This window comes from Chiloscyllium plagiosum, unplaced genomic scaffold (genome assembly GCF_037043375.1).
Source record: "Chiloscyllium plagiosum isolate Xiang-an unplaced genomic scaffold, Cpla_swu_hap1 HiC_scaffold_3, whole genome shotgun sequence".
Lineage (NCBI taxonomy): Eukaryota > Metazoa > Chordata > Chondrichthyes > Orectolobiformes > Hemiscylliidae > Chiloscyllium > Chiloscyllium plagiosum.
This window is the reverse complement of record NW_028270141.1, coordinates 44,143,112-44,169,792: the sequence shown is the minus strand read 5'-3', so window position 1 is coordinate 44,169,792 and position 26,681 is coordinate 44,143,112. Positions and strand designations below refer to the sequence as shown.

Below are 26,681 nucleotides of genomic sequence, written 5' to 3'. Positions count from 1 at the left end.
AAAGAAGGGGAATGTGATCCATACTGGCAGAACGACAGAGAGGTGGTGATGGCCTAGTGGTATTATCACTGGACTATTATTTAGGTCTCTGAATTAATAGTTTAGGGAACTGGGTTCAAATTCAGCCTTCATATACAAACCTAGGCTTATCAATGCACCCAAGAGAAGCCATCCAGCCCAAAACAATGGCATTGGAATCTGAATTCAATAAAAGTCTGGAATTAGGAGTCTAATGATGACCATTGTTGATTGCTGGAAAAATCCATCTGGTTCATTAATGCCCATTTAGGAAAGATCTGTTGTCCTTGCCTGGTCTGGGTCACGTGACTTCAGACGCTGAACAATTTGGTTGATTTTTGATTGGCCTGTGGACAATTAGGAATTGGGAATAAATGCTGGACTGGCCAGTGATGCCCACATCTTGTGAACGAATAAAAGAAAATAAAGATAAAATACTGCAGATGCTGGGAATCTGAAGCAAACACAGAATGCTGGAGAAACTCAGGTCTGGCAGCATCCATGGTGAGAGAACATGAGTTTGTTCAGAGCCAACATTTCAAGTTCGGTATGAACTGAAGAGGAGATAACCTTAACTCAGTTTCTCTCTCCACAGATGGTAGGAGATCTGCTGAAATTCTTCAGCATTGTGTCTGCAGCAGAATGACAGTGGATGGTACAAACAGTGTCATAGTGACCTCTATTTCATCAGTCTTGAACCATGTTGAGGAGGTGGTAATGTTCCAAAAGCAATGTACTATCTAAAGCTACAGTGGACTTAAATGATCTTGTCCAAAGTAGCTCCCTCAGCAACTGCAGGTGGATATTTAGCCTGTTATGTCATTCTTGGTGAAGGTGAATGAGTATACAGTTGGTTGAGGCATTGGCCATTTATCCCTTGGACTGGCTGGTCTGCTGAATACACATATCCTCCCTAAAATATAGAGCTGACCACTCTCAGTCCACATCCTATTGTTCCACTAATTCAAATAATTGACAATGTCACTTATAACTAGTCTAAGCATCGTTGCAAGAATTGGAAATGATGCCACGTAAGATGGGTGCTCTACTGAAGTGGGGCAGGCAGTCATTGCCAGGGTAGATGTGAGGCAAGTGGAATCTGCACCTGACTGTGCTACGCTTAACCTGGAATTGCTCACAGCCAACACCAAAGAACCAAAAAAAGGTTCTGTATTCCTTTTGTCTGCACAGTAATTTTACAAGAATGTAATGCTGTGAACTGCTGTATTAGCAGGTTTTTAGGTTCAGTGTCCTCCATATACAAACCTAGGCTCATCAACGCTCCTAGGAGAAGCCACCCAGCCTGCGTGCGTTGTAGTGACAGGCGGCTGTTCTGAGAAGCTGTGCGCAACAGGTCCTCCGCAATACTCACCACCATCTACAGAGGAAGAGATGGAAGCAAATCAACACAGCAGACATGTGGAGACTATTTAAGGAGCAGTTGTTGTGAGTGGTGCACAAATTTGTTCCTCTGAGACAGGTAAGAAGGGGTAAGATTAAGGAACCTTGGATGACGAGAACAGAGGAAATTCTCTTCAAAAGGAAGGTGGCAGCATATATAAGATGGAGGAAGCAAGGATCTATCACACCTCTAGAGGATTACAGGCTTGCTAGAAAGGAGCTCAGAAATGGACTAAGGAGAGCCAGGACGGGGAACGAGAAAGGCTTGGCAAGATGGATTACGGAGAACCCAAAGGCGTTTTACTCATACATGAGGAATAAGAGAATGCTCAGGGAGAAGGTAGGGCCGATCAGGGATAGCAGAGGAAACTTGTGCGTGGAATCTGAGCAGATAGGGGAAATCCTAAATGAGTTTTTTGCTTCGGTTTTCACCAAAGAAAGGGAACTTGTTGTAAATGAAAACTTAGAAGAGCTGGGATACAGTCTTGACCAGATCAAGATTGATTAAGTTGATGTGCTAGAAATTTTGGAAAACATTAAGATTTTTAAGTCCCAAGGGCCAGACCAGATTTATTCTAGGCTGCTCCAGGGAGAGAGAAAGGAGATTGCTCAGCCGCTGGCGAGGATATTCGCCTCTTCACTCTCCATGGGAGTCGTACCGGAGGATTGGTAGGAGGCGAATATTGTTCCACTTTTCAAGAAGGGTAATAGGGAAATCCCTGGCAATTACAGACAAGTCAGTCTTATGTCTGTGGTCAGCAAAGTTGTGGAAAGAATTCTGAGGGATAGGATTTATGACTATCTGGCAAAACATAGTGTGATTAAAGGCAGTCAACATGGCTTTGTGAGGGGCAGGTTATGCCTCACAAATCTTATCGAGTTCTTTAAGGATGTGTCAAGACAGGTCGACGATGGTAGAGCAGTGGATGTGGTGTATATGGATTTCAGCAAGGCATTTGATAGGGTTCCCCATGGTAGGCTCATTCATAAAGTCAGGAAGTATGGGATACAGGAAGATTTGGCTATCTGGATTCAGAATTGGCTGGCTGACAGAAGGCAAAGAGTGGTTGTAGATGGAAAATATTCTGCTTGGAGGATAGTGTTGAGTGGGGTCCCGCAGGGCTCTGTTCTTGGGCCTATGCTCTTTGTAGTTTTTATAAATGACTTGGATAAGGAGGTTGAGGGGTGGGTTAGTAAACTTGCAGATGACACAAAAGTTGGAGGTGTCGTCGATAGTATAGAGGACTACTGCAGGCTGCAGTGCGACATAGACAGGATGCAGAGCTGGGCTGAGAAATGGAAGGTGGAGCTCAACCTGGATAAATGCGAAGTGATGCATTTTGGAAGGTTGAACTCAAATGCTGAATATAGGATTAAAGACAGGATTCTTGGCAGTGTGGAGGAACAGAGGGATCTGGGTGTGCATGTATGTAGATCCCTCAAAGTTGCCACCCAGGTGGATAGGGTTGTTAAGAAAGCATATGGTGTTTTGGCTTTCATTAACAGGGATATCGAGTTTAAGAGCCGCAAGGTTTTGCTGCAGCTCTACAAGTCCCTGGTGAGACCACACTAGGAATATGGTGTCCAGTTCTGGTTGCCCTACTATAGAAAAGGTACAGAGGCTTTGGAGAGGTTTACCAGGATGTTGCCTGGCCTGGAGGACTTGACGTATGAAGAAAGGTTGAATAAGCTCAGACTTTTCCCTCTGGAGAGAAGGAGGAAGAGAGGTACAAAATAATGAGAGGAATAAATAGAGTCAATAGCCAGAGACCTTTCCCCACGGCAGGATTGACTGGTACGAGAAGTCATAGTTTGAAGATATTAGGAGGAAGGTATAAAGGAGACATCAGAGGTAGGTTCTTTACACAGAGAGTTGTGAATGCATGGAATGCATTGCTAGTTGAGGTGGTGGAAGTGAAGTCATTGGGGACATTTAAGCGACTGCTGGACATGGATAGCAGTAACTTGACATAGGTCAAGTTACTGTATTTTACATTAGGATTAAGTCTCGGCACAAAATCGTGGGCCTAAGGGCCTGTTCTGTGCTGTACTTTTCGATGTTCTATGTTCTATAATTCATAACATGCGATCAGAATACTGGGAACTAAATCTCACTTACACTAGAAACAGGGACTTCTCCTTCAAGCAGAGGTGATCAAGGGAGATAGCAAACTTACGAATAGATTTGATGGAGTAAATACAGAGAAATAGTTTCCCAGAAGTGGCACAGGGATCAATAACCAAAAAGGATAAAAATTTAGTAGAATCAGAAAAAGAACCAGAAGCGAGATGATAATTTTAAAAAATGGAACAAATTGTTACAATCTGGAACGCATTGCCTAATAAACAGTGACAGCAGCTTCAATAGTAACTTGCTAAAGGGAATAACTGATACGGTTAGAAAATAAACTGTAATTTGGTGGGGAAAGAACAGGAGAGGAAAGCAAATTGAGTAGCTTTTTCCAAAGAGCTGAATACACAATCCTGTGCTATTATAAAGTCACTACAGCCAGCAACCTTTCAGGATTTGTTCAGTTCAGCTGCAGAGTAAAATTTCCTCTGCACTTTCCCAGGAGAGCACACAGCCCAAGAAATGATAAAGAACAAAAGAAAGGATTTTCAGAGTTCGTCATCAGATGGGTTTTATTCTCATTAGTCTGGGTGAGATTTGAACTCTTATTTGAGAATTGCATCCAGTGTAGCTCTTAGACCTAATAACATGCTGTGCTTACTGATGTGACTCAGTTGATAGTACTCACACCTCTGGATCAGAAAGTCACAGGTTCAGGTCCCCTGAAACTTGAGTACCTAAATCTAGGTAAACAGCCCCAGACCAGCATTGTGAGAGAGTGCTGCACTTTATACCATTTTTCAGATGGGATGTTAAACTGAGGCCTTGTTTTCCCGTCAGATAAATGTAGGAAAGCTCACAGCACTGTTGTGAAGAGAAGAGACATTCTTGGTACTCTGACCAAATTTAGCTCTCAACCAGTATTGTTAAAACATATCACCTGCCATTGATGGATTGCTTTGAGAGAGCTTGCCTTGTGCAAATTTGCAGTTGTATCTCAAACATTACAACAGTGATTGCATTTCACTCACCGTAAAATGCTTTGGCACACCCCGAGGTCAAGAAAGGCCCTATACAAATGCCGTCTTTGCACTTACTTTTCCTTTGGCATGAGGAATTCCAAGAGGGCACTGGTGTACACTGCCCAGCAATGCAGCCATTGCAAAGCTGTATCCAGTGACAGCTTCTGGTGATGTCTTCAGACTGTTGATGCGTTCTGCACAGCTGTCCAGCAGTGGAGTCAGCTGGTAAGGCAACGCCACAGCTATAGAGCGCATGCACCAGGCGGCACCTAGTCTGGCTGCCATACTAGGATGAAGGAGGACTGAGGTCACTGTCTCCAGAAGACCTTTGAAGAAGAGGCAAAAAAAAATCAAGAACCAATGGTAAAATATCAAAATATCTTTTCTAAATACCAAGACATTTAATTTGGAGATTTTATTTTATCGATGATTGTTCTGTAATATTTTAAAATTTAAATTCTGAGCAAATTCTTTCTCCAGGCTCAAAGAACAATGATGAAGTGCGATTGGGATGTATCTCTCCAGCCAGCAACATAGCTCCAGCTATTAGATGGCAGGATACATGTTTACTGTGCTACAGAAAACATGCTGAAATAATGATTAGAACCCAACTGCAGTACTGTATATAATCCTGGTCATCAAACTTTAGGAAAGATGACAAGGCCCTGGAGAGAATACAGAAGAGAATACAAATGACACCTGGGATGAAGGACTTCTATTATGTGAAAACTCTGGAGATGCTGAGATTAATCTTCCCTTCTGTCAGGAGAAGAGGACAGATTTAATAAGAGTTGCTCAAAGTTATAATGGACTATATAGAGTTTACACTGGCTAGTTAGTCAAAGTCTTAAAAATAGTTAGAACAGAATTGGAGAGGAAACCAGGATAACTTATTTCACATAGACAGTTGTTCTAAGCTGGAACTGACTATTTGGTTGATGGAGCAGAACCACAGTAACATTCAAAAGGCAATTGAACATGTGCTTGAAGATAATTCTTTAGGGGGAAAAAGCCGGGGTGTGAGACTAAAACAAACATAACTTGCCAAGAGCCGGTACAAGGAATACAGGCCTCCGTCTTGTGGTGTAAAATTCTACGTTCACTCCCAGCTGAGAATACAGGCCTCATGCTTTTATCTTGCACTTATTCACTGAACTATACTTGCCCTACAGTCCTAATACATACCAATGCGAGCAATTGTGGGATCTTGACAGTCTCAGATTCCAGACTGGATATAGCTATTCAATCCTACTCATTCATCTCTACTCCTGGAATGCTTTTTTTTTGAAAAGCGGGTGTCACTAAAATGCCCTGCCTCCTTTCACTGTGGATTTGCCTTCAGCTGTCTTGGTCACAAGCTCTGGAATTCCCTCATTAAAACTTTACAATGATCGTTAAGAGTTTTTCTTAAAATCTACATTTGACCAAACTGTAGGTCACTTAATCTATGTGTTCCTTCATTAACTCAGTGGGTGATTTTTGCTTGAAAACATTTCTGTGAAAATTTCAGCTGTGGTTCAGTAGATAGCACTTTCACCTCTGGGACACAAGATTGGGAGTTTGATCCCATCCAGGACACGAGCACTAAAATCAAGGCTGACACTTCAGTAAGCCCTCTTGGATAAAAAGATCAGAGGATACTATTCAACACCAGGGGAGTAAACCTCAATGCTGTGATTAATCTTTATATCGCAATATAACAATAAAATAAATTATCTGACCATTATCACATAACTAGTTGTAAGAAACTACTGTGAGCAAATGGACTCCTGAATTTCCAACATTACAACAAGACTGCACTTCAGATGTTTTAAACTAGCTTTGGAAGATGGTGAGGCAAGATCCTTAAGATATTTTACTACATTAGAGGTGGCTTACAAATGTAAGCTCCTATTTTTGGCAATACGCTTGTCTGAAATTTTGCAGCAACTGCTTGGTCACATACCAATGGTGGGTTCCTGGAGAAGAGGAGAGGCAGTGGCACTTAGACTCTGTACCAGGCTGCCAAGTTCTTGTAGGGCACACACCATCACATGTTGACTGGCAGACACGTCAGCCGCACCGGATTTGTCATTGTTGGCATCGTTCACCACAGCTTCTACCATAAATGAAATAAAGAGACTCAAGATCATTAACACGGGCTCATTTTAAATAACATGACTCCCAAACAGAAAACACATATACTGAATTCTATTTCATGCAATGAGTGTATATGACAAATTGAGAAAATAAACAACCCTTACACTTAACAGTTTGATAGGCTTTTTAAGACTGCTTCAAGAGCATTTAAGAATTAATTGCACTTGTGCAGGACTGGAATGACAGACTTGTAGACACGATAAAAGTGCTTCCTGAAAATGGCATTAGCGCATAATAATCCAATAGCTGCACGGCCCGTATCACGGAAACTGGCTTTTTACTTCCAGACATTAATGTCCCGAATTTAAATTCTAAGTGGTGCACTAGGATTTGAACTGAGTTTCAGAATGACTTGTCCAGGGTTCCAATAGCATAATGACAAAATATATTTGCAGACTAATAGTTTGGTCAACCAGTTCAAGGTTCCAGAAATGAAACGAAAGGAATAGACTCAGAACTCCCCATCGTCAGATAAAACATTGGCCATTTGGTTCAACCACACCTTCATTATATAAACCCCACTCAATAAAATAGCCATCATCCCATTTACCAAACTTACACTCAAAACCATTCAAGCCCTTCACCTTCAGCTATCTATTGGGAATGGATTCCCAGGTAACTCAAATGTTAGGAGTACAGGATAGACAGAAACAGCTGTAATGGCAGATTTTTTTAAAAAACATTTCCCACAAATTTTCAGGAGGCAGATCAATCATAATTGGGAAGAAAATTCATTCACTGCAAAAACTGGCTGACAAAACAGATTTGAAGTTATGTAGTTGGGCTGACCACTATGAACCTTCTATAAATTGCCAGCAAAGGGAAAGGAAATCCTTTTGCTGCCATCTAATGGCAGATACTCTGCCGCTGGGGATTTGACTTAAGAGTCATAGAGACGTACAGCACGGAAACAGATCCTTTGGTCCAACTCATCCATGCCGACCAGATATCCCAACCTCATCAAGTCCCATTTGCCAGCACTTGGCCTATATCCCTCGAAACCCTTCCTATTCACATACCCATCCAAATGCCCTTTTAAATAATAAAATTGTACCAGCCTCCACCACTTCCTCTGGCAGCTCATTCCATACACACACCACCCTATGCGTGAAAAAGTTGCCCCTTAGTTTCCTTTTATATCTTTCCCCCTCTCACCCTAAACCTATGCCCTCTAGTTATGCACTCTCCCACCCCAGGGAAAAGACCTTGCCCATTTATCCTGTCCATGCCCCTCATGCTTTTATAAACCTCTATAAGGTCACTCCTCAGCCTTCGACACTCCAGGGAAAACAGGGTAAAAACAAGGACTGCAGATGCTGGAAACCAGAGTCTAGATTAGAGTGATGCTGGAAAAGCACAGCAGGTCAGGCAGCATCTGAGGAGCAGGAAAATCAACATTTCGGACAAAAGCCCTTCATCAGGAATAGAGGCAGGGTGCCAACAGGGTGGAGAGATAAATGAGAGGGGGCGGTGGTGGGGAGAAAGTAGCATAGAGTACAATAGGTGAATGGGGGAAGGGGATGAAAGTGATAGGTCAGAGAGGAGGGTGGAGTGGATAGGTGGAAAGGAAGATAGGCAGGTAGGACAGGTCATGAGGGCGGTGCTGAGCTGGAAGGCTGGAGCTGGAATGAGGTAGGGGAAGGGGAAATGAGGAAACTGGTGAAATCCACATTGATGCCATGGGGTTGAAGTGTTTGAGGCGTTCTTCCTCCAGGTGTCGGGTGGTGAGGGAGCGGCGGTGGCCCAGGACCTGCATGTCCTCGGCAGAGTGGGAGGGGAGTTGAAATGTTTATCTACCCCCCTCCCCCACTCCAATCTCTCACCCTCACAACGCGCAGCCCTCCACTCCCACTGCTCCAATCCCAACCTCACCATCAAACGAGCAGATAAAGGGGGTGCAGTGGTAGTTTGGCACACTGACCTCTATGCTGCTGAAGCCAGATGCCAATTCAAAGACACCTCCTCCTACCGCCCCCTCGACCATGACCCCACCCTCCATCACCAAACCATCATCTCCCAGACCACACAGAACCTCATCACCTCAGGAGATCTCCCACCCACAGCTTCCAACCTCATAGTCCGGGAACCCCGCACCGCCCAATTCTACCTCCTTCCCAAGATCCACAAGCCTGACCACCCTGACTGACCCATTGTCTCAGCATGCTCCTGCTCCACCGAACTCATCTCCACCTACCTTGACACTGTCCTATCCCCCCTAGCCCAGGAACTCCCCACATACGTTCGAAACACCACCCACACCCTCCACCTCCTCCAAGACTTCAGTTTCCCGGCCCCCAATGCCTCATCTTCACCATGGATATCAAATCCCTCTACACCTCCATCCGCCATGACCAGGGTCTCCAAGCCCGCTGCTTCTCCCTCTCCCGACGTCCCTACCAGTACCCTTCTGCTGACACTCTCATTCGTTTGGCCGAACTGGTCCTCACCCTTAACAATTTCTCCTTCGAATCTTCCCACTTCCTCCAGACCAAAGGGGTAGCCATGGGAACCCATATGGGCCCCAGCTATGCCTGTCTCTTTGTTGGCTACGTAGAACAGTCTATCTTCCGTAGTTACACCGGCACCACTCCCCACCTCTTCCTCCGCTACATTGATGGCTGCATTGGTGCCACCTCGTGCTCCCGCGAGGAGGTTGAGCAATTCATCAACTTCACCAACACATTCCACCCTGACCTTAAATTTACCTGGACCATCTCTAACACCTCCCTCCCCTTCCTGGACCATTAATGATGATAGACTTGACACTGGCATTTTTTACAAACCCACCAACTCCCACAGCTACCTGGATTACACCTCTTCCCACCCTACCTCCTGCAAAAATGCCATCCTGTATTCCCAATTCCTCCACCGTATCTGCTCCCAGGAAGAACAGTTCCACCATAGAACACACCAGATGGCCTCCTTCTTTAGAGACTGCAATTTGCCTTCCCACATGGTTAAAGATGCCCTCCAACGCATCCCATCCACATCCCGCACCTCCGCCCTCAGACCCCACCCCTCCAACCGTAACAAGGACAGAACCCCCCCCGGTGCACACCTTCCACCCTACCAACCTTCGCATAAACCACATCATCTGACATTTCCACCACCTCCAAACAGACCCCACCACCAGAGATATATTTCCCTCCCCACCCCTCTCCGCTTTCCGCAAAGACCATTCCCTCCGTGACTACCTGGTCAGGTCTAAGCCCCCCCCCCAACAACCCACCCTCCCTTCCTGGCACCCTCCCCTGCCACCACAGAAATTGCAAAACCTGCGCCAACACCTCCTCGCTCACCTCTGTCCAAGGCCCCAAAGGAACCTTCCACATCCAAAGTTTCACCTGCACATCCACCAATATCATTTATTGCATCCGTTGCTCCCGATGTGGTCTCCTCTACATTGGGGAGGCTGGACACCTCCTAGCAGAGCGCTTTAGGGAACATCTCTGGGACACCCGCACCAATCAACCCCACCGCCCTGTGGCCCAAATTTTCAACTCCCCCTCCCACTCTGCTGAGGACATGCAGGTCCTGGGCCTCCTCCACCACTGCTCCCTCACCACCCGACGCCTGGAGGAAGAACGCCTCATTTTCTGCCTCAGAACACTTCAACCTCATGGCATCAATGTGGATTTCACCAGTTTCCTCATTTCTCCTTCCCCCACCTCATCCCAACTCCAGCCTTCCAGCTCAGCACCGCCCTCATGACCTGTCCTACCTGCCTATCTTCCTTTCCACCTATCCACTTCACCCTCCCCTTTGACCTATCACCTTCATCCCCACTCCCATTCACCTATTGTACTCAATGCTACTTTCTCCCCACCCCCACCCTCCTCTCATTTATCTCTCCACCCTGCAGGCACCCTGCCTCTATTCCTGATGAAGGGCTTTTGCCCGAAATGTCGATTTTCCTGCTCCTCAGATGCTGCCTGACCTGCTATGCTTTTCCAGCACCACTCTAATCTAAACTCCAGGGAAAACAGCCTGTTCAGCCTCTCCCTATAGCTCAAATCCTCCAACCCTGGCAACATCCTGGTAAATCTTTTGTGAACCCTTTCAAGTTTCACAACATCTTTCCAATAGGAAGGAGACCAGAATTGCATGCAATATTCCAACAGTGGCCTAACCAATGTCTTGTACAGCCGCAACATGACCTCCCAACTCCTGTACTCAATACTCTGAGCAATAAAGGAAAGCATACCAAATGCCTTCTTTATTATCCTATCTACTTGCGACTCTACTTTCAAGGAGCTATGAACCTGCACTCCAAGGTCTCTTTGTTCAGCAACACTCCCTAGGACCTTACCATTAAGTTTGTAAGTCCTGCTAAGATTTGCTTTCCCAAAATGCAGCACCTCGCATTTATCTAAATTAAACTCCATCTGCCACTCCTCAGTCCATTGGCTCATCTGATGAAGATCTCGTTGTAACCGGAGATAACCTTCTTCGCTTTCCACTACACCTCCAATTTTGGTGTCATCGGCAAAGTTACTAACTATACCTCCTATGTTCATACCTAAATCATTTATATAAATGATGAAAAGTAGTGGACCCAGCACCGATCCTTGTGGCACTCCAGTGGTCACAGGCCTTCAGTCTGAAAAACAACCCTCCACCACCAACCTTTGACATCTACCTTTGAGCCAGTTCTGTATCCAAATGGCTAATCCAAATTCTCCCTGTATTCCATTAGATATAACCTTACTAACCAGTCTCCCATGGGGAATCTTGTCGCATGCCTTACTGAAGTCCATATAGATCACATCAACCGCTCTGCCCTCATCAATCCTCTTTGTTACTTTTTCAAAAAAACCTCAATCAATTTTGTGAGACATGATTTCCCACGCACAAAGCCATGTTGACTATCCCTAATCAGTCCTTGCCTCTCCAAATACATGTACATCCTGTCCCTCAGGATTCCCTCCAACAACTTGCCCACCACCGACATCAGGCTATAGAGTGGTCTATAGTTCCCTGGCTTGTCCTTATCACCCTTCTTAAATAATGGTACCATGTTAGCCAACCTCTAGTCTTTTGGCACCTCACCTGTGACCATCGATGATACAAATATCTTAGCATGGAGTCCAGCCATCACTTCCTTAGCTTCCCACAGAGTTCTAGGGTACATTTGATTACGCCCTGGGGATTTATCCACTTTTATGCGTTTCAAGATATATAGCACTTCCTCCTCTGTAATATGAACCTTTTTCAAGATGCCAGCATCTTTTTCCGCACATTCTATATTTTCAATGTCCTTCGCCACACTGCATACACCGATAGAAAATACTCACTTAGTATTTCCCCCATCTCCTGCAGCTCCATACAAAGGCTGCCTTGCTGAAGTTTGAGGGGCCCTATTCGCTCCCTACTTATCCTTTTGTCCTTACTGTATTTGTAAATACCTTTTGGATTCTCCTTAACTCTTTGCCAAAGCTATCTCATGTCCCCTTTTTGCCCTCCTGATTTCCCTCTTAAGTATATTACTACTGCCTTTATACTCTAAGGACTCACTCGATTTCTTCTGTCTATACCTGACATATGCTTTCTTCTTTTTCTTAATTAAACCCTCAATTTCTCTAGTCATCCAGCATTCCCTACACCTACCAGACTTTCCTTTCACCCTGACAGGAATATACATTCGCTGGTCTATCATTATCTCATTTCTGAAGGCTTCCCATTTTCCAGATGTCGCTTTACCTGCGAACATTTGTGCTCAATCAGCTTTTGAAAGTTCTTGCCTAATACCGTCAAACTTAGCCTTCCTCCAATTTAGAACTTCGTCTGTTAGATCCTTTTCCATCACTATTTTAAAACTACTAGAATTATGGTCGCTGGTCCCAAAGTGCTACCCTATTGACACCTCAGTCACCTGCCCTGCCTTATTTCCCAACAGTAGGACAAGTTTTGCACCTTCTCTTGTAGGTACATCCACATACTGAATCAGAAAATTTTCTTGTACACACTTAACAAATTCCTCTCCATCTAAACCCTTAACATGATGGCAATCCCAGTCAATGTTTGTTAAAATCCCCTACCATAACTACCCTATTATTCTTACAGATAAATGATATCTCCTTACAAATTTATTTCTCTATTTCCCTCTAATAGAGGGTATATAATACAATCCCAATAAGGTGATCATCCCTTTCTTATTTCTCAGTTCCACCTAAATAACTTCCCTGGATGTATTTCTGGGAATATCCTCCCTCAGCACAGCTGTAATGCTATCCTTTATCAAAAATGTCACTCACCCTCCTCTCTTGACTCCCTTTCTATCCTTTCTATAGTATTTGTATGCTGGAATATTAAGTTGTAAGCCCTGTCTATCCCTGAGCCACATTTCTGTAGTTGCTAGGATATCCCAGTCCCATTTTCCTAACCATGCCCTGAGTTCATCTGCCTTCCCTGTTAGGCCCCTTGCATTGAAATAAATGCAGTTTAATTTATCAGTCCTACCTTGTTCTTTGCCCTGACTGTTTAACTCACTACTTTTCTCAACTGCACCAGTCTCAGATTGATTTCTTCCTTACCATCTCCCTGAGTCCCACGCCCCCCACCCAGAAACATCTGTCTGTGCCCCTGACTAGAGAGTCCCCTAGCACAATCAATATCTTGGAACCCGATGTACCCCTCATTGCATTAGAGCCAGTCTTGATACCAGAAACTTGGCTGTTTGTGCGATATTCCCTTGAAAGTCCATCACCCCCTACATTTTCCAAAACAGCATACTTGTTTGAAATGGGGATAGCTACAGAAGACTCCTGTACTTCCCAACTACCTCTCCTACCTTTCTTGGAATTAACCCATCTATCTGACAGTATCTGTGGCTTTTCCCCCTTCCTATAACTGCCATCCATCTGACCCCCTAGCTCTTGTAAATTCCTCACTGCCTGTAATTGTTGCTCCAAGTGATCCATTCGATCTGACAGGATTCACAACCAACGACATTTATTGCAGATATAATCCTCAGTAACCCTTAAACTCTCCTGAAACTCCCACATCCGACAAGAAGAGCATATTACTCTACCAAAGCCCATTTTGCTCCGTCCAATCTACAGACCCAAAAAATATCATCTTATTGCTCTGTAAAACACTGCTCCAGGCTAACTTAATACATATGGCTTATATTTTTTAAATTTACTCAAGAGATCTATCCCAATAAAAACACCAAAAAAAGGTGGGTAGCACGGTGGCACAGTTGTTAGCACTGCTGCCTCACAGCACCAGAGACCCAGGTTCAATTCCCGCCTCAGGCAACTGTCTGTGTGGAGTTTGCACATTCTCCCAGTGTCTGCATGGGTTTCTTCCGGGTGCTCCAAAAATGTCCAAAAATGTGCAGGTTAGGTGAATTGGCCATGCTAAATTGCCCATAGTGTTAGGTGAAGGGGTAAATGTAGGGGAATGGGTCTGGGTGGGTTGCTCTTCGGAGGGTCGGTGTGGACTTGTTGGGCCGAAGGGTCTGTTTCCACACTGTAGGTAATCTAATCATAATCAAGAAAGAACCCACTCTACTCACTAATGTACATTTACAGCCAGGCTATACTTAAAACTATTTACTTATCTGTTTCTGTGCTTTGACCTCTCCCAAACAGGTTCCTCCAAGATCAGTTGTGAATTTCACTTTGTTTTCTGGATCAGATCTGACCCAGGGAGTTCACAAAGCCCATGAAAGACCAAGAAACACTAGACATGAGCAAATACATTTTCTCAACTCTTTCACCATATCTTGTCGGACTAAATTATGGAGATAATGGTATTAAAATGAACCATTTAGGAAAATGAACAGGAGGAAATGGGACTAACTAGATAACTGGAGCTAGAAATGGGCTAAATAGTGTCCTTCTGATTCTTTGAAGTTATCGGCATAGTTCACATCCAATGCTAGAAAAATAGCTTCAAATAGAGACAGTCATATACTGTTATGGGAAATGAGGAAGGGAATGGTATGATTTGAATACCTCTTTTAGAGAAGGCTGAATGGTCACTTTTTATCTTTCTCTTACCCACTGTCTTCATTTGTTTGGCAATGGCCTGACAGACATCCTTTGCAGCTGCTATCTGAGCCTTTTCACCAAGGATGCTGCCCACAGTCGCTCGAAGAATGAATGAGACACAACGCCGAGAGTATACTGCTTCCACATGACTTTGGGTGGCCCGGGGATGTGACACAAGCTCTAGGACATGGGTAAGGAATGTCGCAAAGTTACGCTCCAGCCACTGTCCCCCAAGTGTGGTGACAAAAACAACATAAGCCTGAAACAAAGGCAATAGAAAAGGATTAACCAAAGAATTAAAGACATGCAACATCCTTTCTGTCCTCACTTATTGTAGGCAAATTATGTTTATAATTTTCCATTGCCATTGAAGTCCATTTCAAAACCACTGTTTGTAACAAATGAATCATTCCAGTGCATTTCAAAAGCTGCAAATTCAAAGGTGGCTATTATTATTGTGAAACTGGAACATGGGGCCAGCGACATAGATGAGCAGTGGCAAAGATAGGGATTATGCCTGAAATGTCAATTCTCCGGCTCCTGGGATGCTGCCTGACCTGCTGCGCTTTTCCAGCACTACACTCTCAACAATGGCAAAGATAGACAAAAAATGTAGGTGTTGAAGTATTCATGAGAAACACCTCATCCACACTTTTTCACAGTGTACGTTTTCACATAGCCAGAACTGGTGCAGCTCAGGAAGGCACTGCAAAGACCCACTGCCTAATGCACTATACCAGCATTGATGGATGTGGTCACAATTAGGATCAAACGGTGAGGGGAAGCTTCAGAATCACCGAATCATACAATAGAGAGTGATTAAGTGTAAGTGTGCTCTTGCAGTCCTGCAGACTTCCCTTTCTGATGCTTATTCAATGTATTTTGAAAATTATTGACTAAGTTTGCACTCTTTCAGAAGTTTGGTACCATCATTTGAAAGTGCTCATAGTTCGTGAGAAGATTTGTAGCTCGGGTGCTCGTTGTTGTGTCTTTGTCTCTGAACTCATTCAATACAACAAATATATCAGCAGAGATTTTAAGTCATGCAGCAGCTACTGAAGTATTAATTATTTGAATTGATTTATAGGTGAAAACATTGTTTTTGTTCCAGAACAACGGAATGAGGACATGCCACAACCCAAAGGACTAGCCACGTTACCATACATCAAGAACATTTCTGAACTGACAGCCAGACTACTACGACCACTAGGACTCATAACAGCACACAAACCAACAGCCACACTCAGACAACAACTCACCAGGACAAAGGACCCGATACCCAGCATGAGCAAAACCAAAGTAGTATACAAAATCCCATGCAAGGACTGCACAAAACACTACATAGGACAAACAGGAAGACAGCTAACGATCCGTATCCATGAACACCAACTAGCCACAAAACGACACGACCAGCTATCCTTAGTAGCCACACATGCAGATGACAAGCAACATGAGTTCAACTGGGACAACACTTCTATTATAGGACAAGCCAAACAGAGAACAGCTAGGGAATTCCTAGAGGCATGGCACTCATCCACAGATTCTATCAACAAACACATCGACCTGGACCCAATATACCGGCCACTGCAGCGGACAGCTGAAACTGACAACCGGAAGCTGCAGAGACAAACCACTACAAATGCCAGAGGAAACATCACAGAAGCGCTTCACAGGAGGCTCCCAAGCACTGAGAATGTCACCTAGACAGGGGACGAAATGTCTGCAACACAAATTCCCAGCTTGGCGAACAGAACTACAACAAGAAAATGCTCATGTTCTGGAACAAAAAAAGCAAAGTTTTCACCTATAAATCAATTCAAATAATTAATACTTCAGTAACTGCTGCATGACTTAATATCTCTGCTGATATATTTGTTGTATTGGATGAGTTCAGAGACAAAAACACATAATGACACAAAGATACACCTACTTTTCTGATTACAGCTGACCTTTGTTCAGGAGATCAGGATATAAAATTAGTTTGGTTACAGCAGAGGAACAGTAGGAGAAGAAAATCATTAGTAGGAGCCATCTCTCCATGCCTCCTAACACTACCCACAATGTAGAAGAAAGGATACAAAGAGAAATATTGGGTTTGACATATGATCTGGAAAAATCCAAATCAGTGATCTGGATGAGTAACTCAGAACGCTTTTTGAAAAAGTTACTTACAGCATGTACTGGGACCAACCAGAGGGCAGGTTATGTTAGACTTGGTATTGCATAATATAACAGATTAATGACCTCACAGCTACCACACCCACCCCCAGGTAACAGTACCCGCAAGATCACTAAATTTTATATCTAGTTGGAAAGGGAGAAACCTGGGGCTGACTATTATCTTAAACTTAAATAAAAACAACTACGCTGACATGAAATCTGAGCTAGGTAAAGTTAACTGGCATATTAAGGTGGGGATAGATCAAAGAGACACAGTGACAGACATTTAAGGAGATGTTTCAGAATGAGAATAAGTATATTTCTACTCAAAGTTCTAAAAGAAGGACTCACCATTCATTGTTAACTGAAGAATTTAAGAAAATCATAATACTGAAGAAAAAAGCAAAACTACAAAAAGGTGAGTAGCAGCTCAAATGAATGGTCAGAATATAAAGAATGGCTGAGAATGACTAATCAGGAGAAAGAAATTAGAGTGAGAGAGGAAGCTAGCCAGGAATTTGAAAACAGATAGCAAAAATTTCACTTGATAAATATAATGGGAAAGAGGAAGTAAACTCAGTGTTGGTCCTCTCAAGGGTGAGGATGGGGAGCTAGTAGTAGACAAAAAGGAAATTATGATTGAAATTGACAAACGTTGCTTCTGTCTCCACAGCACAAAAACATACAAAAAACATTCAATTATTAGCTGCAAATCAGGGGGTGGAAGAGATAGACACTTAGAGAAATTATAATCACTTGGGAGGCAGAATTAATCAAACTGATGGTGTTGTGAGCTTGCAAGTCTCCGAGCGCAAATGTACGTCTTCCTAGGAACTTTTTTTTAAAAAACAAAGGCCATTCTGTTGATACTTATTTTCCAACATTTCCTAAATTCAGGAAAGTTCAATCAGACTTGAAAATAGAAAATGCAACCGATCTATTGAGGAAGGGAAGGAGATTAAAAAAAAACAAAGTTCAGTTGCATCACACTGTAAACGTTTGCTATAAATTCTGTGTCTTACGATCTTTTACTCCACAACTACCTGAAGAAGCAGCAGTGCTCCGAAAGCTAGTGCTGCCAAATAAACCTGTTGGACTATAACCTGCTGTTGTGCGATTTTTAACTTTATACACCCCAGTCCAACACCGGCTTCTCCAAATCATAGGCCAGTTAGTTTGACATCTACTGTGGAAAAGATGTTAAAAATTGATTGAAGAGGCTATAACTGGGTATTTAGAAAGTCTCAAGGTAATCAGGAAGAGTCAGCACGATTTCATCAAACGAAAATCATGTTTAACCAATTTATTGGAACTCGTTGAAGGAGCAAATTGTACTGTGGATAATTGGAGCCTGTAGATACATTATGTGTGGATTTCCAGAAGGCATTTGATAAGGCACATCAAATGTTATTGCAGAACATAAAAGCGCATGGTGTAGGGGTAAGATATTAGCATGGATAGGAGATTGGATGGCAGCATACACAGGGTATGCAAGAATGGCTTTTTGTCTAATTGGCAGGGTGCAACAAGTGAGTCTCACAGCCTCAACATTTTATCATTTACATTGATGGCTTAGACAAGGGCAGTAAAGGCATGGTAGCTAAATTTGCAGATGACACAAAGATTGCTAGGAATATATATTGTGAAGACAATACCAAAGTCTGCATACGGATAAAAGATAATTGAGTGAGTGGACAAAAATGTGAGAGGTGGAGTATCATGTGGGAAAATGTTAATTTGTTCATTTTGGAAGACAGAATAAAAATAACCAGAGATTGACAGAAGAGGGATTTAAGCATTCTTGTGCAGGAGTCATAAAACATTAGTATGCAGTACAGCATGAGATCAAGGAGACTAATGGAATGTCATCTTTCATTTTGAGAAGAACTGATACAAAGGTGAGGATACTATGCTTCAATTATACAGAGTATTGGTGAGACCACATCTCGAATACTGAATGCAGTTTTGGTCTCCTTACTTGAAGTCAGAATGATCCCTCCCATAGCTGGAAAAGTAACTTTAAATCATGTTAGCCCTTTTGGAAACATATCAATATATTAGTGACTCTTCTCAAGGATGATACTTTTCAGAGAAAGGGGTTTCTGAAATTCGCAGTCATCACCTGCAAAACCTTGTAATTCATCAGCTATAGTATTAAATCTAGAGCAACTCTAAATCAACAATGCTACTTTTAGAATGTTTTTCTTACCCTAATTAATCAAACACATGATATTATATCTGAAGGCAACTCTGAAGCTTGATTGGTCAGCTGATCTGTACGTGCCCATTGTGTCTTACCATTCTCCAAGTCCAGTTTTATTTCTGCCTTAAAGATGGTTTACTCAACAGCATAGGTTTCTCACAAAAGAAAGCAACAATATAAATTATGCAAGCTATTTTACATGGAATACAACTCTCATCAGTTATAAATTGCTGTCATCACCAAGCCCAAAACAATCAATTTTTAAATATTTTTCACAATGTTTACCAGGATTGCAGCCTTCTAAAATCTTTTTTCTCAGCTTCCAATCATCACCAACCTCCTACATTGTGCCAGCACTAACTCCAGCCAGCAAACTATTTGACCCCGATTCCCATTGATTCCAGTTTTCCTGGGGTTCCTTGATGCTACACGGTCCCATGCAGCCTTGCTGTCCAGGGCTGTCAACCCCACCTCACCTCACCTCTCCAATTCTTTTGTCCATGTTGGGCCAAGGCTTTAATGAGGTTGGGAACGGAGTGGCCCTGGCAGAACCCAAACTAGGAATCCGTGAGCAAGTCATGATGATCAATTGCCACTTGATAGCACTGCTGATTGACATCTTCCATCAATTTACTGATAATTGAGAGTAGACTGCTGGGGCAGTAATTGGCCAGGTTGGACAAGCCTTGTTTTAAGGACCAGACATCACTGGGCAACTTTTCATTGTCTTTAAAAGCGAGTGATGTAGTTGTATCTGGTACAGCTTATGCAGGTCTGGAGGAGAGACTGAAAGGGTGATAATTGGCTAATATGTATCTTGCTTTTTTACCCTGTTATTTTGACTGGACATTTGCAGGCAACTTATCACATGTCAGGGTAGATGTAGCTGTACTGGAATAACTTGACTATGGGCTCAACTAGTTCTGGAGTACAAATAAAAACTGAAAGAACTGTGAATGCTGGAAATCAGACAGGGTCATTGAACCTGAAACATTAACTGTCCAAAAATGCTGCCAGACCTGCTGAGACTTTCCAGCAACTTCTGTTTTTTTTCTGGAGTAAAATCTTCACTACTACTGCCAGAACATTATTGAGGTCATAGCCTTTGCTGTATCCAGTGCCTTCAGCTATTCTTGATATCATGTGGAGTGAAACTGAATACTGATGTCTTTGATAGAGGATGACAGAGATGGATCATCCACTTGGCACTTTCGGCAGAATGTGTATATTTTAATTAAGCTTTCATTAGGCTCCTTATAAATAGATACAAACTGAAGCTGGTTGTTGGGTTAGGGGATTTGTGCTTGTAATGTGTAACTCCAAGGTGAACTATAAATGTAGGAAGATTGGCTCCAGTATTTCCTTTACCACATATGTTTTCATTAAGAAAACGAGTCCCAGCTCCCACTCCACAGTCCCATGCCTTTTAGGAGAAAGACAGTGGAGAAATCGAACAGCAAAGTCAGAGAGTTTAGAAATTGCAGCAACACTGGAAATACAAGAAGAAACAGTAACGACTGAGAGGAAAAAATAGAAGAATAGCATTTCCATTTCTAATTCAGACCGTCAAAGTCACTTTGGATAAAAGACAGATGATTATGAAAAAGCTGGAGTAGAGGAACAAGAGTGGATTTTAGATGAGTGAACTTTAAAAGTAAGGATATGTGGCAGAGTTAAATGAGGGAAACAGGACATTTTACATAACATTCCTGAGCAAGAATAGAGGTTACCAAAAAAACTGAACAACACTATGGACAGACTTCCAGTGAGGTGAGATGGTTCAATGAAATCATAGCTGCTTAAATAGTAAAACAAATACAAAATACTGCAGATGATAGAAATAAATAAAAGCAAACAAAAAAGATAGAAAATATTCAGCTAGCATAGGGAGAGAGTGGGAGAAAGAAAGAAACACTAAGCATTTCATGTCCATTTTTTGTCTAAATGGACAGATAACTCGGGGTGGCTGATATCATGCTGACAGTTTCAAATCACATGATCAACAAAGAAGCAGCCTTTCCAAGTGAGACGTTCCTGAAAGATAAACAGTAGCTAACTGAACACTAAAATAAACTTGCAATATTGCAGAGGCTGGGAATATGAAATAAATGAAAGTCAGATTAGGTTCTAATTCCTAGCCCTCATTTAAAAACACCTTTCCAGCTCTGCGCCATATTTAGTTCTGCCACCTGAAGTTGCTCACCTGTGTTACGCCAACTCGCACCTCTCGGCTGACAGACCCACCACCTTTCAGCATCTCTCCACCACTCCTCAGGAATCCCGTACCACCACGCAGAAATCCTGTTGTCAACAGTTCCAAGACCTCCTCCAGGGTGGCACGCTTTACGTTCTGCCGCATCACTAGAAAGAAAATATGTATATTTAACTATATGATTGATAGCAGAAGTGGCTGAATAAGCTGGGTTCTTTTCTCAAGGAAAATGAAGGCTGAGGTGTGACCTGGCAAAGGTCTATAAAATTATGAAGGCATTAGATAAAGCAAGAGACAATGTCTCCATTTGCAAGGATGAGAAAAAGTTGGGTCCAGTTAAATACAAGATGGTCACTAATAATTCCAATTGGAAATTCAGGAAAACACTCAAAAAGAGAGGTTAAAACATGGAACTTGCTATTCCAGGGAGGAAGGCAGCAAAACATCTGCAGGAATTGTACAGAAGGAATTGTTAGTATGGTTAGATTAGGTGGGGGAAGAAGCCTGTGTGGAATATAAACACTGGTGTGGAGTTGTTAGGCAGTGTTTTGGTTCAGGATTGTATGTCTGACGTCAGAATGTCTATCCTAAATGATGATGGAATTAGCAGTAATAAATTTACACAGGATTAAAGAAAAGGCAGAGAAGAAAATTGTATCCAGAAAGTAGTGTTTTAAAAATATGCATGATAGACCTTTAATATCTCCAGGTTGCTAAAGAATGCAGATGTCCATTTGACAAAAAAAAGTTTTTGGAATAATCTCTAAGGAAGCACACATATCAGTGCCTTTCCAGATCCTTCTGGAATGTGCAGACAGTGCAGAAAACGTTTTTTGAAGTAGATGTGCCATTTCTCATTGAATATCCGAGTTGTCTTGAGAAGAACTGAATGGTGAACACCTGCTTCTATTTTTTCTAGAGTACATGCTATTTTAGATCTCGTAATATGTAAAAAGCTAATTAACCATTTTGTTGCAAAAGGACCTTTAAGAATGAGTGACCACTTAACACAGAACATGGCATTACATTTGAAAATAAGGCAGTTAATTCTGGGTGTTAAATTTGAATAAGGGAAATAATGAAAGCATGAGGCACAAGTATGGCTGAGATTGATTGGCAAAGTAGGATAAAAAAATGACTTGACACAATCAATAGATGATCTTTACAGAACTATTACTTATAGCAACTATACATTTCCTCAAGGTGTAAAAACCACAAAGACCAGTAACTATGGCTAACAAAAGTAGTTTAGGATTGTACAAGACTGACAGTAAAAAGCTCCCAGATATAGCAGTAATTTTGAGGATTGGGATGTTCATTGATACGACAAAGGACAACAAAAATATTGATAAGGAAATGTAAAATAGAACCTAAATGCAACCCAACAAACAAACAGTGACTGTGAAAGCTTCGATGTACCTAAAAGAGGTTTGGCTAAAACACTTGTAGGTCCATTAAAGGAAAAGTCATGAAAATGTATAATGGGGAATAGAGAAATGGCAGAGAAGCTAAATGATTGCCTTGTGTCTGTTTTCACTGAGAAAAATACCAAAAAGGTACCAGAACTAGAGATGCAAGTGGTTATAAAGACTGAGGAGTTGAAGGAAACTTGTACTAGCAAGAATAGAGGACTGGAGAAATTATTGGGGCTGAAAGTTGATAAATCTCCAAAATCTGATGGTCAACATTTCAGAGTGCTCGAGTGGTTCAACTATCTATAGACATTCTATTGATCTACATTCTAAAGAATTCTATAGATTCTTTAATGATTTCTACAGATTGGAAGGTAGAAATGTAAACATACTGTTTAAGAAGAGAATGAGAGAACACACCGGGAAATACAGACTGTTAGACTTACATTAGTAATACAGAAAATGCTAGAATCTATTATAATGGATAAGATAAATGGACATCTGGTTGTCAATGACTTGATTGGATATAGACAGTAAGGGTTCTCTTATTCACTCATGAGCTGTGGATATCGTTGCCTGGGCCAGCATTTATTGCTGTCCCTGGCTGCCTTTGAGAAGGTAGTGGTAAGCTGCCACTTGAACCACTGTAGTCCACACACTGAACTAACCCACAGTGTCCTTAGGGACAGAATTCCAGGGTTTTGGCCCTTTTGAAGGAACAGCAGTATATTTCCAAGTCAGGATGGTAAGTAGCTTGAAGGGGAACTTGCAGGTGGTGGTGATCCCATATACCTGCTGCTCTTGGCCTTCTAGATGGAAGGTGTCATGGGTTTGGAAGCTGCCGTCCAAGAATCTTTAGTGAATTTCTGATGTGTGTCTTGCAGAAAGTACACACTGCTGCTACTGAACATCGGTGGTGGAAGGAGTGGATGCTTGTGGGTATGATGCCAATTAGTGGGCTGCTTTGTCCTGTATGGTGTTAAGCTTCTTTGAGTTTTGTTTATTGTTGGAATTTGTAAGGTCCATAGGCCTTTGCACTATCCAGTGCCTCCAACTATTTTTTGATATCACATGGAGAGAATCGAATTGGTGGAAGACTGAGGACCATTGAAGGAGACAGAGATAGATCCAGGCAAGAGGGGATTATTCCAAAAGACTCCTGATTTGTGCCTTGTAGATGGTGGACAGGCTTTAGGGAGTCAGATAGTGAGTTACTCTCCACAATATTCTGAGCTTCTGACCTGTTCTTGTCGCCACTGTGCTACGTGACGAGTCAATTGAACTTCTGGTCAATGGTAACTACAAGGATGTTGATAGTGGAGGAGTTCAGTGATGGTAACATCTTTGAATGTCAAGGGGTGATGATTAGATTGTCTGTTCTTGAAAATGGTCATTGCCTGGCATTTGTGCGGCATGAATGTTATTTGCCATTTGTCAGCCCAAGCCTGGATATTGTTAGTATCTTGTTACATTTGATCGTGGACTGCTTCAGTATCTGAGTCATTGCAAATGGTGCTGAACATTGTGCAATCATCGGTAAACATCTCCAATTTTGACCTTATGACAGAGGAAGGTCACTGATGGAGCAGCTGAAGATGGTTGAGCCCAGGACACTACCTGAGGAACTCCTGCAAAGAGGTCCTGAGCTGAGGTGACTGACCTCCAATAAACACAACCATCTTCCTTTGTACCAGATATGACTCCAACTAGCAGAGAATTTGCCCGATACCCATTGATTCCAGTTTTGCTAGGGTCCCTTGATGTCACACTCTGTCAAATGCAATCCTCATGTCAAAGGGTGTCACTCTTGCCTCACCTCTGGAATTCAGCTCTTTTGTCCCTGTTTGTACAAGGCTGTAATGAGGTCCGGAAGTGAGTGGCCCTGGTGGAACCCAAACTGGATGTTAGTGAACTGGTGCTGATGGATAGCACTGTTGATGACACCTTCCATCGCTTTACTAATGATCAAGAGTAGACTGATGGGGTTGGGTTGGATTTATCCTGCTTTTTGTGCATATAAGGTAGACCTGGGTAATTTTCTACGTTATCGGGTAGATGTTGCAACTGTACGGGAGCAACTTGGCTAGGGGAGTGGCAAGTTCTGGAGCACAAGTCTTCAGTACTACTGCCAGAATGTTGCCAAGGTCTGTAGCCTTTGCATTATCCCATGCCTCAAACCATTTCTTGATATCACGTGGAGTGAATCGAATTGGCGGAAGACTGGCATCTATAATGCTGGGGACCACTGGAGGAGACAGAGATGGATCATCCACTTGCCACTTCTGGCTGAAGATTGTTGAGAGTGCTTTAGCCTCATCTTTTGCACTTAAGTGTTGGGCTCTTCCATCATTGAGGACGGGGATAATTGCGAAGCCTGAGTGGTGAATATGATGGGCCATGAGGTTCAGATTGTGGAACACAATTCTGCTGCTGTTGCTGAGCCACAGAGCCTCATGAATGCCTAGAGTCATGAATGGAAATTTGTGCTTGTTGAACTCGGGTTTTTTTTTTGAAGATGTTACTAACAAAATTGATAAAATAGACATTGTATACTTAAGCCTTTAGATAAAGTCCCCTACAGGGTTAGGGGTTGGAAAGATAAAAGGATATGGGATAGTAGGTAATATGTCAGCATGGATTAAGCAGCATCCACAGGAAGTGATGGGCAAGAACACGGCAGAGGGAAAAGGTGAGGCTACCTTTGGTGGTTAAAAACAGATGTGTAGAGTACATCTTAAATTATAAGAGGTTGGAAAGTGTAGATCTACAAAGGAACGTGGGTGTCCTTTTCAACAACTTTTTCAAGGTTAATATGCAGCTGCATCCAGCAATTTGGAGAGGTAATGAAACACTAGCCTTTATCACAAGAGGATAAATGTGCAGGAGTAGTGAAGTCTTGGTTCTGTTTTATAGGGGCTTGGTTAGACCGCACCTGAAGTAATGTATGCAGTTTTGATCTCCTTACCTCAAGAAAGATATAATTTCCACAGAGTGAGTGCAATAAAACTTCACCAGACTTGTTCACAGGATGGCAGAACTGTCCTATAGAGGGAGATTGGGCAAAGCAGGCCTTGTTCTTTCGCGTTTCAAAGATTGAGAGGTGATCTCATTGGAATCTACGAAATCCTTAGAAAGGGATAGACAGAGTAAAGACACAATGAATCCTCTGATTGAGGAGTCTAGAACCAGGATGCACAATTTAAAAATTAGAGGGATGACTCTTGGGTCTGAAATGAGGAGAATCGTTTTTACTCAGAGGGTTGTGAATCTTTGAAACGCACTGCCACAGAGGGCTGGGGATGGGCAATCTTTCAGTTTGTTTAAGTTTGATTTTTAATTGCCGGTGGTACAGGGTTATGGGGATATGGTGAGGAAACAGAACTGAAAATATGCAGATAGCTGTGGTTGCATTGAATGGTGAGTCAGACTCAACAGGCTGAATGACGTACTCTTGTCCATATGTTTCTACATTCTTACATTCCTATGTTCTTGGGAAACAAACCAATACACTATTTTCTGTAATGCTTACCTGCTGCTTGTTTGGGTGTTAAAGCTGTTGCCATGACAGTCCCGAGTAATTTGGACACTGCAACTCTGACCCCATAATTAGATCCTTCCAGAGCTTTAAAGCAAAGAGTAGCTAAGTTTTCCAGTTCTGTGGTCCACATGAAGACCGACTCCTTTTGTAGTTCCAGTAGACACTAGGAGATAAAAGGCATTCTCAGGAGTGCACATGCTCTCAGAAACATGTCCAACAAAAATCCATAGCCCTCCTTCTTTCCATCTCATGGCCAGAGTTTCAGACATGGATCAGTGGATACCACTCTCATCTCAAGTCAGAAAGCTGTGGATTGAAGCTGCAATCCAGAGACCTGAACATGAAATGAAGCCCGACGTTCTTGTTGCAACATCTTTCATTCACGTTCCATAGTTATAGACCAGAATCAATCATAATACATAGAGTCATAGAGATGTACAGCATGGAAACAGACCCTTCGGTCCAACCCGTCCATGCCGACCAGATATCCCAACCCAATCTAGTCCAA

General features: G+C 42.6%; 1 protein-coding gene across 3 annotated transcripts in view; it reads right to left on the bottom strand.

The window, feature by feature from the left end:
- Positions 1-26,681, bottom strand: part of heatr5b (HEAT repeat containing 5B) — a 121,580-nt gene that overhangs the window by 74,019 nt on the left and 20,880 nt on the right. For all 3 annotated transcript variants that reach the window (XM_043680648.2, XM_087978805.1, XM_087978799.1), the window contains exons 6-11: positions 26,165-26,336; positions 21,215-21,372; positions 14,658-14,907; positions 6,458-6,610; positions 4,588-4,838; positions 1,285-1,396 (exon numbers count right to left, since the gene is read on the bottom strand). In XM_043680648.2, the coding sequence (XP_043536583.2) occupies positions 1,285-1,396; positions 4,588-4,838; positions 6,458-6,610; positions 14,658-14,907; positions 21,215-21,372; positions 26,165-26,336 (1,096 nt within the window). The remainder of the gene's footprint in view (positions 1-1,284; positions 1,397-4,587; positions 4,839-6,457; positions 6,611-14,657; positions 14,908-21,214; positions 21,373-26,164; positions 26,337-26,681) is intronic.